Source organism: Hyla sarda, chromosome 3, assembly GCF_029499605.1.
Source record: "Hyla sarda isolate aHylSar1 chromosome 3, aHylSar1.hap1, whole genome shotgun sequence".
NCBI classification, from domain to species: Eukaryota; Metazoa; Chordata; class Amphibia; order Anura; family Hylidae; genus Hyla; species Hyla sarda.
The window spans coordinates 111276504-111291213 of NC_079191.1; the positions used below are offsets into that span (position 1 = coordinate 111276504).

At 46.2% G+C, this 14710-nt stretch overlaps 1 protein-coding gene across 1 annotated transcript in view; it reads left to right on the forward strand.

Moving 5' to 3' along the window:
- Positions 1-334: 334 nt before the first annotated feature.
- LOC130360611 (carboxypeptidase B-like) overlaps positions 335-14710 on the forward strand; it is a 33469-nt gene continuing 19093 nt past the window's right edge. The window contains exons 1-4 of the mRNA XM_056563159.1: positions 335-419; positions 503-578; positions 1625-1749; positions 2846-2948. Coding sequence (XP_056419134.1) covers positions 349-419; positions 503-578; positions 1625-1749; positions 2846-2948 — 375 coding nt within the window. The 5' untranslated portion in view covers positions 335-348. The remainder of the gene's footprint in view (positions 420-502; positions 579-1624; positions 1750-2845; positions 2949-14710) is intronic.

The following is a 14710-nucleotide window of genomic DNA, read 5'->3' on the forward strand; positions in this document are numbered from 1 at the left end:
CCCAGCGGCGGGACCCCCGCAATCAGAAATCTTATCCCCTATCCTTTGGATAGGGGATAAGATGTCAAGGGGCAGAGTAGCCCTTTAAGATACAATGGTTTTAACATACAATGTTATGGAACCAATTTATATTGTAATTTGAGGGACCACTGTATCTTGTATATTGTGAGGAACTATATCACCGGCTGGTTTAAGACAAGCGTCATACAGTCGTATCATCTGAAACCAGAAAACTGCTTTAACAGAATAGCAACACAGAGTTGGGAGGAGGAACAGCACCATCAGATAATATCATCTACTTAAAGTAGAAGACTGTGTTCAAACCTGCTGAACACCAATGTGAAAACCATGACATTGCTGTGGATTTGGTTTTGTGCCTCTGCCGTCAGCTTGGTGTCATCAAGAGTGACATTTCATGGGTATTTTTTGTACTTCTAGATACTAATCTAAGAGTAAGTACATCTTTCAAAGCTTCTCATCTAATCTCCACCATTCATTCCAGACATAAGGTGATCCAGGTTCAGCTGGAGACAAAAGAACATGTCGAGCTCATCAAAAGTATGGACAAGATGTTTCATGTAAGTTATTGTATTAACAAATGTTTACAAAAAAACTATTGTGACATCTGATTAAATTTTTTTTCCAATAATATAGAATTTCTATCCTAGAGAACATGCAATGTAAAGGTAAATCGATGTCCTCTGGTAATTAGCGCACAGCAACGTACATGTACAGTACATAGCGGCAGGTTTACAGGTTATGAAGTGCGTGCTGGAGCTGCACTCAATTCATAGACCCAGGGTCCTGGCTGCTAGGGAACCTACCACACAATCATGCTGATGCCCGTCATTAACCCGTTAGACACCCTGATCAATACTGATATTTAGATCTATTTTCCTCGTGCCTTTGCCTTAAGACATATTTCATCCACACAGTTGTTGCTTGTCTGGGCACAACCAGTGTAATCAGGGAATATTATGTGCGATGAGCTTGTTCCCACTAGAACTTGGACAAAATTGGCAGAGAAAAAAAAATGGTTTGAAAAAAAAAATAAATAAATAAAAACAAAAGTGGTGCAAAAATTAAGCAGTTTTTTAACATTTCTCCCATTTTGTATGACCACCTTTATCGGCTGTGACATTATCTAGATTTGTGTATGTATAAGTCTGGTATCTGGAAAAAATGTTTGACCTGGTGTAGCTTTTGTTTCTTAAGGCAAACATTAAATCGAACATATAGCTGATGGTGTAGTGTTACAGTCAAAGCTAAAAGTGGTAGCAACAAAGAGAAGTATAAGTAGTTTTTGTTTTTATATTTTATGTTTAAATTTAAATTCAGTCATGGCTTTGGCTCAAAAAGCTGCATCAAAAACTGTACCAAAAAGTACACACAACTTAAAGTGTCCACACATATAGGTTATGTGCATTTCCTCAAAGTTTAACAATCAACAGTCATTTTAGCCGACCTCTGGCTGAATGTTATTGTCTAGGAAGAAGTTAGCTACTTCTCTATTAAGTGTATGGATACCATGAGACAACCACTCTATCTTTTGAATACTATATTTAGAATGTTACATTTGCTTTATCTCTACAAAATGTTGCACTAATCTTGTACATTTCTTTAGCTAAATTTTTGGACTCCGGATTCATCATCAAGATTAGCACCAAATATGACCACAGATTTTCATATTCATGCCAAGCACACTGACTCCGTCCTCCAGCTTCTGAAGAAAAACACCATAAAATTTGAGTAGGTGCCATTATTTGAGAAGAAAAATTTAATTGGGATTTTACAGATATGATACTGATTTATAGTGTCGTTGTACCTGGCAATAACACAATATAAACTAATCCCACATGCCTATTCTTCCAGGGTGTCGAAGAGACTCATGAAAGAAGAGGCAACCCCTTAATGTCTGGAAAACTATTATTTTTGAACATCAGTAACTCAAAATAGAGGCACAGAACACAGCCGCACATCCACAACTTGTACTATGATCTACTTGCTTCTCAGCATAATTGCAGAAACTAACAGGTTGTTAGTGTACCTTTTGATTGAAACATGCAAGCCCACTCACCATGTCAAGACCACCAGATACAAAAGGGTCCCTGGACTAAAACTGGCATAGCACTGGGCAGCAACCACCATGGCTGTAACACCAAGCCCACAGAGGGAATGAGACAGTGACCAGAGAGCCTCACTGCTGCCCCTGGCTTTGGGATATTATGCTGAGAAGCAATTTGATCACAGTACAAGATATGGATGTGCAGCCAGGTCTGTATTTCCATTTGTGAGTTACATTTGTTTTCTGTCCCCTCATTTATTTTGTTTTCTTATAGCCAGCACTCCACTCAACCCATTCGGCCCAGGCGTTTTTAATTAGCAGGAGACTGCATACTGTTTGGGTTTCCTCCTAGCATTCTCCCAGCCCTTTAGCAGGGAGCACATGGTAGGTGTTCACACTGGTATGATGCTGTGCAGGGGGATGGTATGGCCTAGAGGAGGGGGCTTGGTCAGGATGCCTTGTCACTGGGTCGTTTCCCCTGTAGGCTTGGTATTACTGCAGCGGTGGTCACCGCCCAGTGCTATGCCAGTGTAAGTTTAGGGACCCACTCATCAGGTGATGTGGCGAGAAGCAAAATTATACTAAGAAGCAATTAGAGAATCAATCAAATCATTGTCCATGTTGTGGATGTGCAGCCATATTCTGTTTCTCTATTTGTGAGTTCTTTTTAACATATCTGCCTTGAATATAATAAAACACTGGAAATAAACTAGGGAACAAAATTAGGTAAATTAACATCAACATATCAACATTAACATATCACTTATTCTTTTCTATAAGGGTTTTATTCCATGACCTTCAAGCAGGGATTGAAGCACAGCTTGACAGCCCTAGGCGCAAAAAGTCTAAGCACAAATATATCAAGTACAATGATTGGAATGCGGTAAGAAATACAAATTTTATATATTATAATTTCATGGTTCTGTACTGTCATGATATAATCTCTAAACAAAACAGTTCATCATGGATATATTTCTGCTTACATTAACAATTGGGGTATCACTATTCCCAGACGCAAAGGCAACGAAAATTAGAAAAGTGTTCCAGAGCTCCCTATTTCTGTCCATTGCATGACTGAGTTGAAAAAGAATTTAAAAAGAGGGTCCCACCTCATTTTAAAGTCTATCATACTGTTAGATATATCTGAGCACAGCATTTCCCATACAGAGTTTCTGTCAGCCCCATAAACACTGAATGAGACGTAGGGCACAAGCTTGGCCACTGCTCCACTTAAAGTTATCCTCATTGCCTGTCCCATTCTCAGTGGGGGTCAACTAGTAGGGCTCCCAGCCATCAGATATTATAGATAAGTGCTAAATGGCAAATGTGGGAGATTCCTATAAAGCATATGAGCACTGCAATCATTTCAAGACAATATATGTGATATATATGTGATGCCTGTAGAGTATACAGTAACTCTTTAGGATTAATGGTTGTTTAAGTAAAGGATAAGTGTTAGCAAAAGAATAAGACGTATCTACTGGATGCGTCTGCTGGGTGTTCTTATTATTCCTGAACAAGGTCTAAAACTCCTGCATGAGGTCTAAAACTGGTTTTAGCTAGTTGCATGGGCTGGCTATGGCAAAATAGAGACTCACAATGAGTTTCGGGTGGGGGGGGGAGCTGTTTTCACTGATGTTGAGAGGGAGACTGGAGATCACACCTAGCTCCCACAGTTTATGTTTTTGGTGGCCCAGGGAAGCCTGAAAAGTTTTTGGCCAAACAGTGAGCAGCGTAGCCTTGCATCCCCTTCAGTCTCTGCAGCCATGCCTGCTTATACTGTCAAAGACCATTCAAAACCCTCATCTCCATTCAAGGCTCCTTCTTGTGTCTGCTCCCTGGTTTTCAGGTATGTCTGCTGCTTAGGGACTGCCACAGCTGACCCAAAAAGCAGAACTGCCCATGATTTTGGTAAGCACATTAAATACAACAATTGTTGGTTGCATAGTTCCATTTGAAATTCAAAATCTATGGGAGCCTGGGTTGCACTCCCCTGTTCTCTTACATACACGATACTTAATGTCAAGTCCAGTTGGCAGGTTTGACTTTGTAAAACTTACCAGGGCAAGGCTTTGCATGACATCCTTAATTATGTATATCCTTTCCTGGAAGGCATGCTCCTTTTGGGAGTTGACTTTAATATGGCCATTGAAGACTTTCAGGTCTTCAATTCTCCGTTCCGTGATTTTTTATTGCAAGGCCCGCTCTTAAGAATGATGAGCTAGTGGATGTCTGGGGTAGCCCATGGGTCCTATGGCAGACTAGACATTGTCTTTGTGTCACACCATACCTTCTGCTTTCATAGGCATGGCTATATGGTCCAACCATGCACCCATGTTTTGTTTCTGGTACTGCTAGATATGGAGTTCAGAGAAAGGACTAGGGGAAGGTTTGTAGAAGTGTCATAGAACAGACCATTTGTGATTTTCTTGCCACCCAAGGGACTGACTAAACTGCATCTCCTATTCAAAGGGAGTCTATGAAATGTGTTGTTAGGGGGATTTCCAGCAGGTTGCCAGACTCAAATGACAACGGGTGCATAAGGTAAGTTAATCACTAGCTAAATTGGATGATAACCAAATTACCCAAACCAGACAGCTGTACGGTCATTATGGAACTGGGGCCTGGCAGCTTTAGACTCTTTTTTTTTTTTTTTTTTTTACAAGAAATCTCTGCTGTCCGCACTAAATGCTTCAATAGTATTTCTCCTTCTTGCCCATTTTCTTCCATAATTCTTACATAAGATGCCTAACTAAATTATTGAAGACTTATTAGGCCCTCTGACATATTAAAAGGGTTATCATGGTGGAGAAAAATAATGGGGAGCATTTATGAAGCACTTTACCCTTGTTTTGTGGGATTCATTTGGTGCAAAAATTTGACACAGTGCCCTCTTTTTTGCCTTTTGTTGCACCTTTTCATCTACACACATTTGTATCCTTGGCAGCAGTATGTTTGTTTTAAGTCAGGTTTTTGCAGTGGTCAGGAATTTATGAAAATGTGACCTTTTAAAAAGAGGTAAAATTTGGCGCAAACCCTTTAAAAAGGCGCAAATCACCTCCATAAAAAAGTGGCATAGAAAATACACATTACAAAAATTTGTTGAAATTACTCATTAATATAAGTGTATCACCTTGTTATTGAAATATATATATATATATATATATATATATATTTCCTAATTAAAAAAAAATATACTTTTTACATTAGGAAACATTTTTCAATATGGTTAGAATGGACATGTTTAAAAGTCTGGATATTTGGTACAATTAAGTTTAACAAACAAGGAATCACCTCTGAAAGAGCTTTCTGTAACACTCGACTGTAAGGTGGGTAAATTCACACATATGAATTTTTGAAATTGCACCAAATTTATAGCCAGATTTGCTCCTTAAAAAGCCACCCTTGAAAAAAAAGGAGTAAAAAAACACATACCACCGCCATTATTCGTAAATACCCCCCAATATATTTCCTCATTCCTATAAGTTGACTTCTGCCTCCTTTCTAGTTGGAGGGGCACCACTTTGCATTAATTGCCTGATAGCAACACCACTCCTGCATGTGGTGACCAATAGGTGCATGATGTTGCAGCAATATTGGCAACACTATATGGCTATTGGTCATTTCATGTGGGCATACGTTCACCAGCATGCAATGATCACTATGCAGTATGTGCCCCACCCCATAGTCTTGGAAGTTATACTTCTGAGACAAGAGGTAGGCAGAAGTGGATCCCCTTTAGGCTAAGTTTCTACTTGCTTTTTTTTGTGGCCCAAAAAAAACGCCAGAAAAAAATGCCAGAACAAAATGCCACAGCATTTTCCTGTGTTTGGCGTTTTTTCTTCCGTTTTTTCTGGCACTTTTTGCATTTGAGTGGAAATTGCATTTTTTGGCCCCTTTGGTATTTTTTTTTTTGGTACCCAAAATTTGTTGGGTACCAAAAAAAAAAAAAAGTATGCAGTAGCGATGGGAAAAAATTTATTTTAACGAAATTAATATTTTTTATAACAAAATTGTAATTCATTTTTAATAAAGAATAAAGTGTGTGTGTGTGTGTTTCACTTTTCACTTTTTTTCTCTATTTTTTTACATTTTTTTAGGTAGTACTGCTACTCCCAGCATGGAACAGACTGTTCCATGATGGGAGTAGTTGTAACTGTACTTATAGACATATTGCCCCGGGTGTCAGTCGTGACACCCGATGCAATCGTCCATAATATAGCAGAGATGCAGAGCGGCTCTATACAGCACTCACATCTCTGCTCTGTACTCTGGCCGGCCAGTGATGTGAATAGAACATGACTCATTCATATTTTGCACCCAGAGTGGTGATTGGCCGGATGGTTGCAGCCAATCACAGCTCTCAGCGGGAAATATGAATGAGTGATGTTCTATTCATATGACTGGCCTGAATATAGTGCAAAGATGCGAGCACTGTTTTTAAAGCGGCTCCACATCTCTGCAATAGATAGGACGATCACAGCGGATGTCAGGAGCGACACCCACTGTGATCTTTCCTTAACTGCAGGTACTACTATTCCCAACATGGAGCACACTCTGCTCCATGCTGGGAGATGTAATACCTGCATTAATAGACAGATCGCAGTGAGTCTAACTTCTGACACCTGTTGCAATCTGTCTATTAATGCAGGTCCTACAGCTCCCAGCATTGAGCAGAGTGCACACCATGTTGGGAGTAGTAGTACCTGCAGTTAAGTAAACATAACAGCGGATGTCACTCCTGACACCTACTGTGATCCTCCTGTATAATTTATAGATGTGGCCGGCCGCTCTTCTATGGTCCCCTGCACTGACGTATATATACACCTACCGTATATACTCGAGTATAAGCCGAGTTTTTCAGCACGATTTTTCGTGCTGAAAACACCCCCCTCGGCTTATACTCGAGTGAACTCTCCACCCGCAGTGGTCTTCAACCTGCGGACCTCCAGAGGTTTCAAAACTACAACTCCCAGCAAGCCCGGGCAGCCATCGGCTGTCCGGGCTTGCTGGGAGTTGTAGTTTTGAAACCTTCGGAGGTCCGCAGGTTGAAGACCACTGCGGCCTTCGACATCATCCAGCCCCCTCTCACCCCCTTTAGTTCTGTACAGTACTCACCTCCACTCGGTGCTGGTCCGGTGCTGCAGGGCTGTCTGGAGAGGAGGTCGTCCGGTGGGATAGTGGTTCCGGGCTGCTATCTTCACTGGGGAGGCCTCTTCTAAGCGCTTCGGGCCCGGCCCCAGAATAGTCACGTTGCCTTGACGACGACGCAGAGGTGCGTTCATTACCAACGTACTTCTGCGTCATGGCAACGCCTCTATTCTGGGCCCGAAGCGCGGAGAAGAGGCGCCCCCAGTGAAGATAGCAGCCCGGAACCACTATCCCACCGGACGACCTCCTCTCCGGACAGCCCTGCAGCACCGGACCAGCGCCGAGCGGAGGCGAGTACTGTACAGAACTAAAGGGGGTGAGAGGGGGCTGGATGATGTCGAAGGCCGCAGTGGTCTTCAACCTGCGGACCTCCGGAGGTTTCAAAACTACAACTCCCAGCAAGCCCGGACAGCCGATGGCTGCCCGGGCTTGCTGGGAGTTGTAGTTTTGAAACCTCTGGAGGTCCGCAGGTTGAAAACCACTGAGGGCGGATGATGACAAGAGGATGATGAAGGGGGGGTGTGGGATGATGAAGGGGGATGGGGATGATGACAAGGGGATGATGAAGGGGGGGGGTGGGATGATTACAAGGGGATGATGAAGGGGTGTGGGATGATGACAAGGGGATGATGACAGGTGATGATGATGAGGGTCTGGATGATGACAGGCGGTGATGATGATGAGGATGTTAATGACGGGGGTCTGGATGATGACAGGGGGGGATGATGTATTTCCCACCCTAGGCTTATACTCGAGTCAATAACTTTTCCTGGGATTTTGGGTTGAAATTAGGGGCCTCGGCTTATACTCGGGTCGGCTTATACTCGAGTATATACGGTATTCATATTTCCCACAGAGAGTTGTGAGTGGCTGGAACCATCTGGCCAATCACAGCTCTCTGCGGGAAATATGAATAGGTGTATATATACGGCAGTGCAGGGGACCATAGAAGAGCGGCCAGCCGCAACTATAAATTATACAGAAGAATCGCAACAGAACCCAGGGCACTCTGTCAATTAGTACAGGTACTACTACTCCCATCACGGAACAGTGTGTTCCATGCTGGGAGTAGTAGTACTACCTAAAAAAAATGTAAAAAAAAATAAAGTGAAAAACACGCACAAGCTAAATTTTTGTTATTGTCGGCTATATTTTTAGTGCCCTGCCCGCACACATAAATTTATCCCTGTTTCAAAAATTTATAAAAATTTTGTTATAAAAAAGATAGATTTAGTTAAATACAATTTTTTCCATCACTACTGTATCTTTTTATTATATTTTATTAATGGTACCGTACGAAATTTCATTAAAAAAGGTATCTCCATCACTTTTTTGTTGTCCAAAAGAGAATAAAAACCACCAGCAAAAACGCCAAAGTTAAAACCCACATGGCGTTTTTTTGGGGGGTGGTTTTCACTCTCATAGACTTCTATGGGAGAAAAATGCCACAATTTCAGGGGGAAAAAAACTTCATAGGCTCAACATGCTGCGATTTTGCAAAACCACAAAGGAGCTGAAAAAATGCCAAAAAAATAGTGAAAAAAACTCCAAAGGATTATAAAAACACCAACCTGAAAAACGGCAAGTCGGTTGTGGCACACCAGACATCCGGTGCACGGAGAGAACTTCGCTCCGTGACAAATGACTGGCGATGTGGGGTGGAGGCTCGTGATGTAGCGGCAACGCCCCACTCGTGATGTCACGGCTATGCCCCCTCAATGCAAGTCTATGGCCATCATGCCCCCTCCCATAGACTAGCTGTCACGATGCCGGCTGGCAGGTAGTGGATCCTCTGTGCCAGAGAGGGATTGGCGTGGACCGTGCTAGAGGATCGGTTCTAAGTCACTACTGGTTTTCACCAGAGCCCGCCGCAAAGCGGGATGGTCTTGCTGCGGCGGTAGTGACCAGGTCGTATCCCCTAGCAACGGCTCAACCTCTCTGGCTGCTGAAGATAGGCGCGGTACAAGGGAGTAGACAGAAGCAAGGTCGGACGTAGCAGAAGGTCGGGGCAGGCAGCAAGGATCGTAGTCAGGGGCAACGGCAGAAGGTCTGGAATCACAGGCAAGGAACACACAAGGAACGCTTTCACTGGCACTAGGGCAACAAGATCCGGCGAGGGAGTGAAGGGGAAGTGAGGTGATATAGGGAAGTGCACAGGTGTAAACACTAATTGGAACCACTGCACCAATCAGCGGTGCAGTGGCCCTTTAAATCGCAAAGACCCGGCGCGCGCGCGCCCTAGGGAGCGGGGCCGCGCGCGCCGGGACAGAACTGACGGGGAGCGAGTAAGGTACGGGAGCCGGGGTGCGCATCGCGAGCGGGCGCTACCCGCATCGCGAATCGCATCCCGGCCGGAGGTGGTAACGCAGCGCCCCGGGTCCGTGGAACCGACCGGGGCGCTGCAGTGAGGGAAGTGTAGCGAGCGCTCCGGGGAGGAGCGGGGACCCGGAGCGCTCGGCGTAACAGTACCCCCCCCCTTGGGTCTCCCCCTCTTCTTGGGGCCTGAGAACCTGAGGATCAGACTTTTGTCCAGGATATTGTCCTCAGGTTCCCAGGACCTCTCTTCTGGACCACAACCCTCCCAATCCACTAAAAAAAAAGTTCTTCCCCTGACCTTTTTAGAGGCCAAAATCTCTTTGACAGAGAAGATGTCCGAGGAGCCGGAAACAGGAGTGGGAGGAACAGATTTAGGAGAAAAACGGTTGAGGATGAGAGGTTTAAGAAGAGAGACGTGAAAGGCATTAGGGATACGAAGAGAAGGAGGAAGAAGAAGTTTGTAAGAGACAGGATTAATTTGACACAAAACTTTAAAAGGACCAAGATAGCGTGGTCCCAACTTATAGCTCGGGACACGGAAACGGACATATTTAGCGGAGAGCCATACCTTGTCTCCAGGGGAAAAAATGGGAGGAGCTCTTCTTTTCTTATCTGCGAATCTCTTCATGCGAGAAGAAGCCTGTAAGAGAGAATTTTGGGTCTCTTTCCATATGGTGGAAAGATCACGAGAAATTTCATCCACAGCGGGCAGACCAGAGGGCAAGGGGGTAGGGAGGGGGGGAAGAGGGTGACGGCCGTACACCACGAAAAACGGAGATTTGGAGGAAGATTCAGAGATTCTGAAATTATACGAGAATTCGGCCCAAGGTAGAAGATCTGCCCAGTCATCCTGGCGGGAGGAAACAAAATGTCGTAAATAGTCACCCAAGATCTGGTTAATTCTCTCTACTTGTCCATTGGATTGAGGATGGTATGCAGAAGAAAAATTTAATTTAATCTTGAGTTGTTTACAGAGAGCCCTCCAGAATTTAGACACAAATTGGACGCCTCTATCCGAGACGATCTGTGTAGGCAACCCGTGAAGACGAAAAATGTGTACAAAAAATTGTTTAGCCAACTGAGGCGCTGAAGGAAGACCAGGAAGAGGGATGAAATGTGCCATTTTGGAGAATCGATCAACGACCACCCAAATAACAGTGTTGCCATGGGATGGGGGTAAGTCAGTAATAAAATCCATACCAATCAGAGACCAAGGTTGTTCGGGGACAGGTAGAGGATGAAGAAAACCAGCGGGCTTCTGGCGAGGAGTCTTATCCCGGGCACAGATAGTGCAGGCTCGCACAAAGTCCACCACATCAGTCTCTAGAGTCGGCCACCAATAGAAGCGAGAGATGAGTTGCACAGATTTCTTGATGCCCGCATGACCTGCGAGATGGGAGGAGTGACCCCATTTGAGGATCCCAAGGCGTTGGCGTGGAGAAACAAAGGTCTTTCCTGGAGGAGTTTGCCTGATGGAGGCTGGAGAAGTGGAAATCAGGCAGTCAGGAGGAATGATGTGTTGAGGAGAGAGTTCAATTTCAGAGGCATCTGAGGAACGAGAGAGAGCATCGGCCCTAATGTTTTTATCAGCAGGCCGAAAGTGAATTTCAAAATTAAATCGGGCAAAGAACAGAGACCACCTGGCCTGACGAGGATTCAGCCGTTGGGCAGACTGGAGGTAGGAGAGGTTCTTGTGATCGGTGTAAATAATAACTGGAAATCTTGATCCCTCCAGCAGATGCCTCCATTCCTCAAGTGCTAATTTAATGGCTAGAAGCTCTCGATCCCCGATGGAGTAGTTCCTCTCCGCCGGAGAGAAGGTCCTGGAAAAAAAACCACAAGTAACAGCATGCCCGGAAGAGTTTTTTTGTAGAAGGACAGCTCCAGCTCCCACTGAGGAGGCATCAACCTCCAATAGGAAGGGTTTAGATGGGTCAGGTCTGGAGAGCACGGGAGCCGAAGAAAAGGCAGACTTGAGTCGTTTAAAGGCGTCTTCCGCTTGAGGAGGCCAAGACTTGGGATCGGCATTTTTTTTTGTTAAAGCCACAATAGGAGCCACAATGGTAGAAAAATGTGGAATAAATTGCCTGTAATAATTGGCGAACCCCAAAAAACGTTGGATGGCACGGAGTCCGGAGGGGCGTGGCCAATCTAAGACGGCAGAGAGTTTATCTGGGTCCATTTGTAGTCCCTGGCCAGAGACCAAGTATCCTAGAAAAGGAAGAGATTGGCATTCAAACAGACATTTCTCTATTTTGGCATAGAGTTGATTATCACGAAGTCTCTGAAGAACCATACGGACATGCTGGCGGTGTTCTTCAAGATTGGCAGAAAAAATCAGGATATCGTCCAGATATACAACAACACAGGAGTATAGTAGATCACGAAAAATTTCATTAACAAAGTCTTGGAAGACGGCAGGGGCGTTGCATAGACCAAAGGGCATGACCAGATACTCAAAGTGTCCATCTCTGGTGTTAAATGCCGTTTTCCATTCATCCCCCTCTCTGATGCGGATGAGATTATAAGCACCTCTTAAGTCCAGTTTGGTAAAAATATGGGCACCTTGGAGACGATCAAAGAGTTCAGAGATGAGGGGTAGGGGGTAGCGGTTCTTAACCGTGATTTTATTAAGACCGCGGTAGTCAATGCAAGGACGTAGAGAGCCATCTTTTTTGGACACAAAGAAAAATCCGGCTCCGGCAGGAGAGGAGGATTTACGGATAAAGCCCTTTTTTAAATTTTCTTGGACGTATTCAGACATGGCAAGAGTCTCTGGGACGGACAGAGGATAGATTCTGCCCCGGGGTGGAGTAGTGCCCGGGAGGAGGTCAATGGGACAATCATAAGGCCTGTGAGGAGGTAGAGTCTCAGCTTGTTTTTTGCAAAAAACGTCCGCAAAGTCCATATAGGCCTTAGGGAGACCGGTTACATGAGGAAGCACAGGGACACGGCAAGGTTTACTGGGAACCGGTTTTAAGCAGTCCTTGGAACAAGAGGGCCCCCAACTCTTGATCTCCCCAGTGGACCAATCCAGGATTGGGGAATGGAGTTGAAGCCAGGGAAGTCCAAGAAGGATTTCAGAAGTGCAATTGGGGAGGACCAACAGTTCAATCCTCTCGTGATGAGATCCGATGCACATTAGAAGGGGCTCCGTGCGGAAACGTATAGTACAGTCCAATCTTTCATTGTTTACACAATTGATGTAGAGGGGTCTGGCGAGACTGGTCACCGGGATGTTGAACCTGTTGACGAGAGAGGCTAAGATGAAATTTCCTGCAGATCCAGAGTCCAAGAAGGCCACAGCAGAGAAGGAGAAGGCAGAGGCAGACATCCGCACAGGCACAGTAAGACGTGGAGAAGCAGAGTAGACATCAAGGACTGTCTCACCTTTGTGCGGAGTCAGCGGACGTCTTTCCAGGCGGGGAGGACGGATAGGACAATCCTTCAGGAAGTGTTCGGTACTAGCACAGTACAGGCAGAGATTCTCCATGCGGCGTCGTGTCCTCTCTTGGGGTGTCAGGCGAGACCGGTCGACCTGCATAGCCTCCACGGCGGGAGGCACAGGAACAGATTGCAGGGGACCAGAGGAGAGAGGAGCCGGGGAGAAGAAACGCCTCGTGCGAACAGAGTCCATATCCTGGCGGAGCTCCTGACGCCGTTCGGAAAAACGCATGTCAATGCGAGTGGCAAGATGGATGAGTTCATGTAGGTTAGCAGGGATTTCTCGTGCGGCCAGAACATCTTTAATGTTGCTGGATAGGCCTTTTTTAAAGGTCGCGCAGAGTGCCTCATTATTCCAGGATAATTCTGAAGCAAGGGTACGGAACTGTACGGCATACTCGCCAACGGAAGAATTACCCTGGACCAGGTTCAACAGGGCAGTCTCAGCAGAAGAGGCTCGGGCAGGTTCCTCAAAGACACTTCGAATTTCCGAGAAGAAGGAGTGTACAGAGGCAGTGACGGGGTCATTGCGGTCCCAGAGCGGTGTGGCCCAAGCCAGGGCTTTTCCAGACAGCAGGCTGACTACGAAAGCCACCTTAGACCTTTCAGTGGGGTACTGGTCCGACATCATCTCCAAGTGTAATGAACATTGGGAAAGAAAGCCACGGCAAAACTTAGAGTCCCCATCAAATTTATCCGGCAAGGATAGTCGTATTCCAGAAGCGGCCACTCGCTGCGGAGGAGGTACAGGAGCTGGCGGAGGAGATGATTGCTGGAGCTGTGGTAGTAACTGTTGTAGCATAACAGTCAGTTGAGACAGCTGTTGGCCTTGTTGCGCAATCTGTTGTGACTGCTGGGCGACCACCGTGGTGAGGTCAGCGACAACTGGCAGAGGAACTTCAGCGGGATCCATGGCCGGATCTACTGTCACGATGCCGGCTGGCAGGTAGTGGATCCTCTGTGCCAGAGAGGGATTGGCGTGGACCGTGCTAGAGGATCGGTTCTAAGTCACTACTGGTTTTCACCAGAGCCCGCCGCAAAGCGGGATGGTCTTGCTGCGGCGGTAGTGACCAGGTCGTATCCCCTAGCAACGGCTCAACCTCTCTGGCTGCTGAAGATAGGCGCGGTACAAGGGAGTAGACAGAAGCAAGGTCGGACGTAGCAGAAGGTCGGGGCAGGCAGCAAGGATCGTAGTCAGGGGCAACGGCAGAAGGTCTGGAATCACAGGCAAGGAACACACAAGGAACGCTTTCACTGGCACTAGGGCAACAAGATCCGGCGAGGGAGTGAAGGGGAAGTGAGGTGATATAGGGAAGTGCACAGGTGTAAACACTAATTGGAACCACTGCACCAATCAGCGGTGCAGTGGCCCTTTAAATCGCAAAGACCCGGCGCGCGCGCGCCCTAGGGAGCGGGGCCGCGCGCGCCGGGACAGAACTGACGGGGAGCGAGTAAGGTACGGGAGCCGGGGTGCGCATCGCGAGCGGGCGCTACCCGCATCGCGAATCGCATCCCGGCCGGAGGTGGTAACGCAGCGCCCCGGGTCCGTGGAACCGACCGGGGCGCTGCAGTGAGGGAAGTGTAGCGAGCGCTCCGGGGAGGAGCGGGGACCCGGAGCGCTCGGCGTAACACTAGCATTGTGGAGTGCAGCTGTGTCATCACGAGCCTCCAGCACTGCCCCAACACTCTGAAGGAACACTGGATGCAGCAGGAAGATCGGGGGGGCAGCAATGA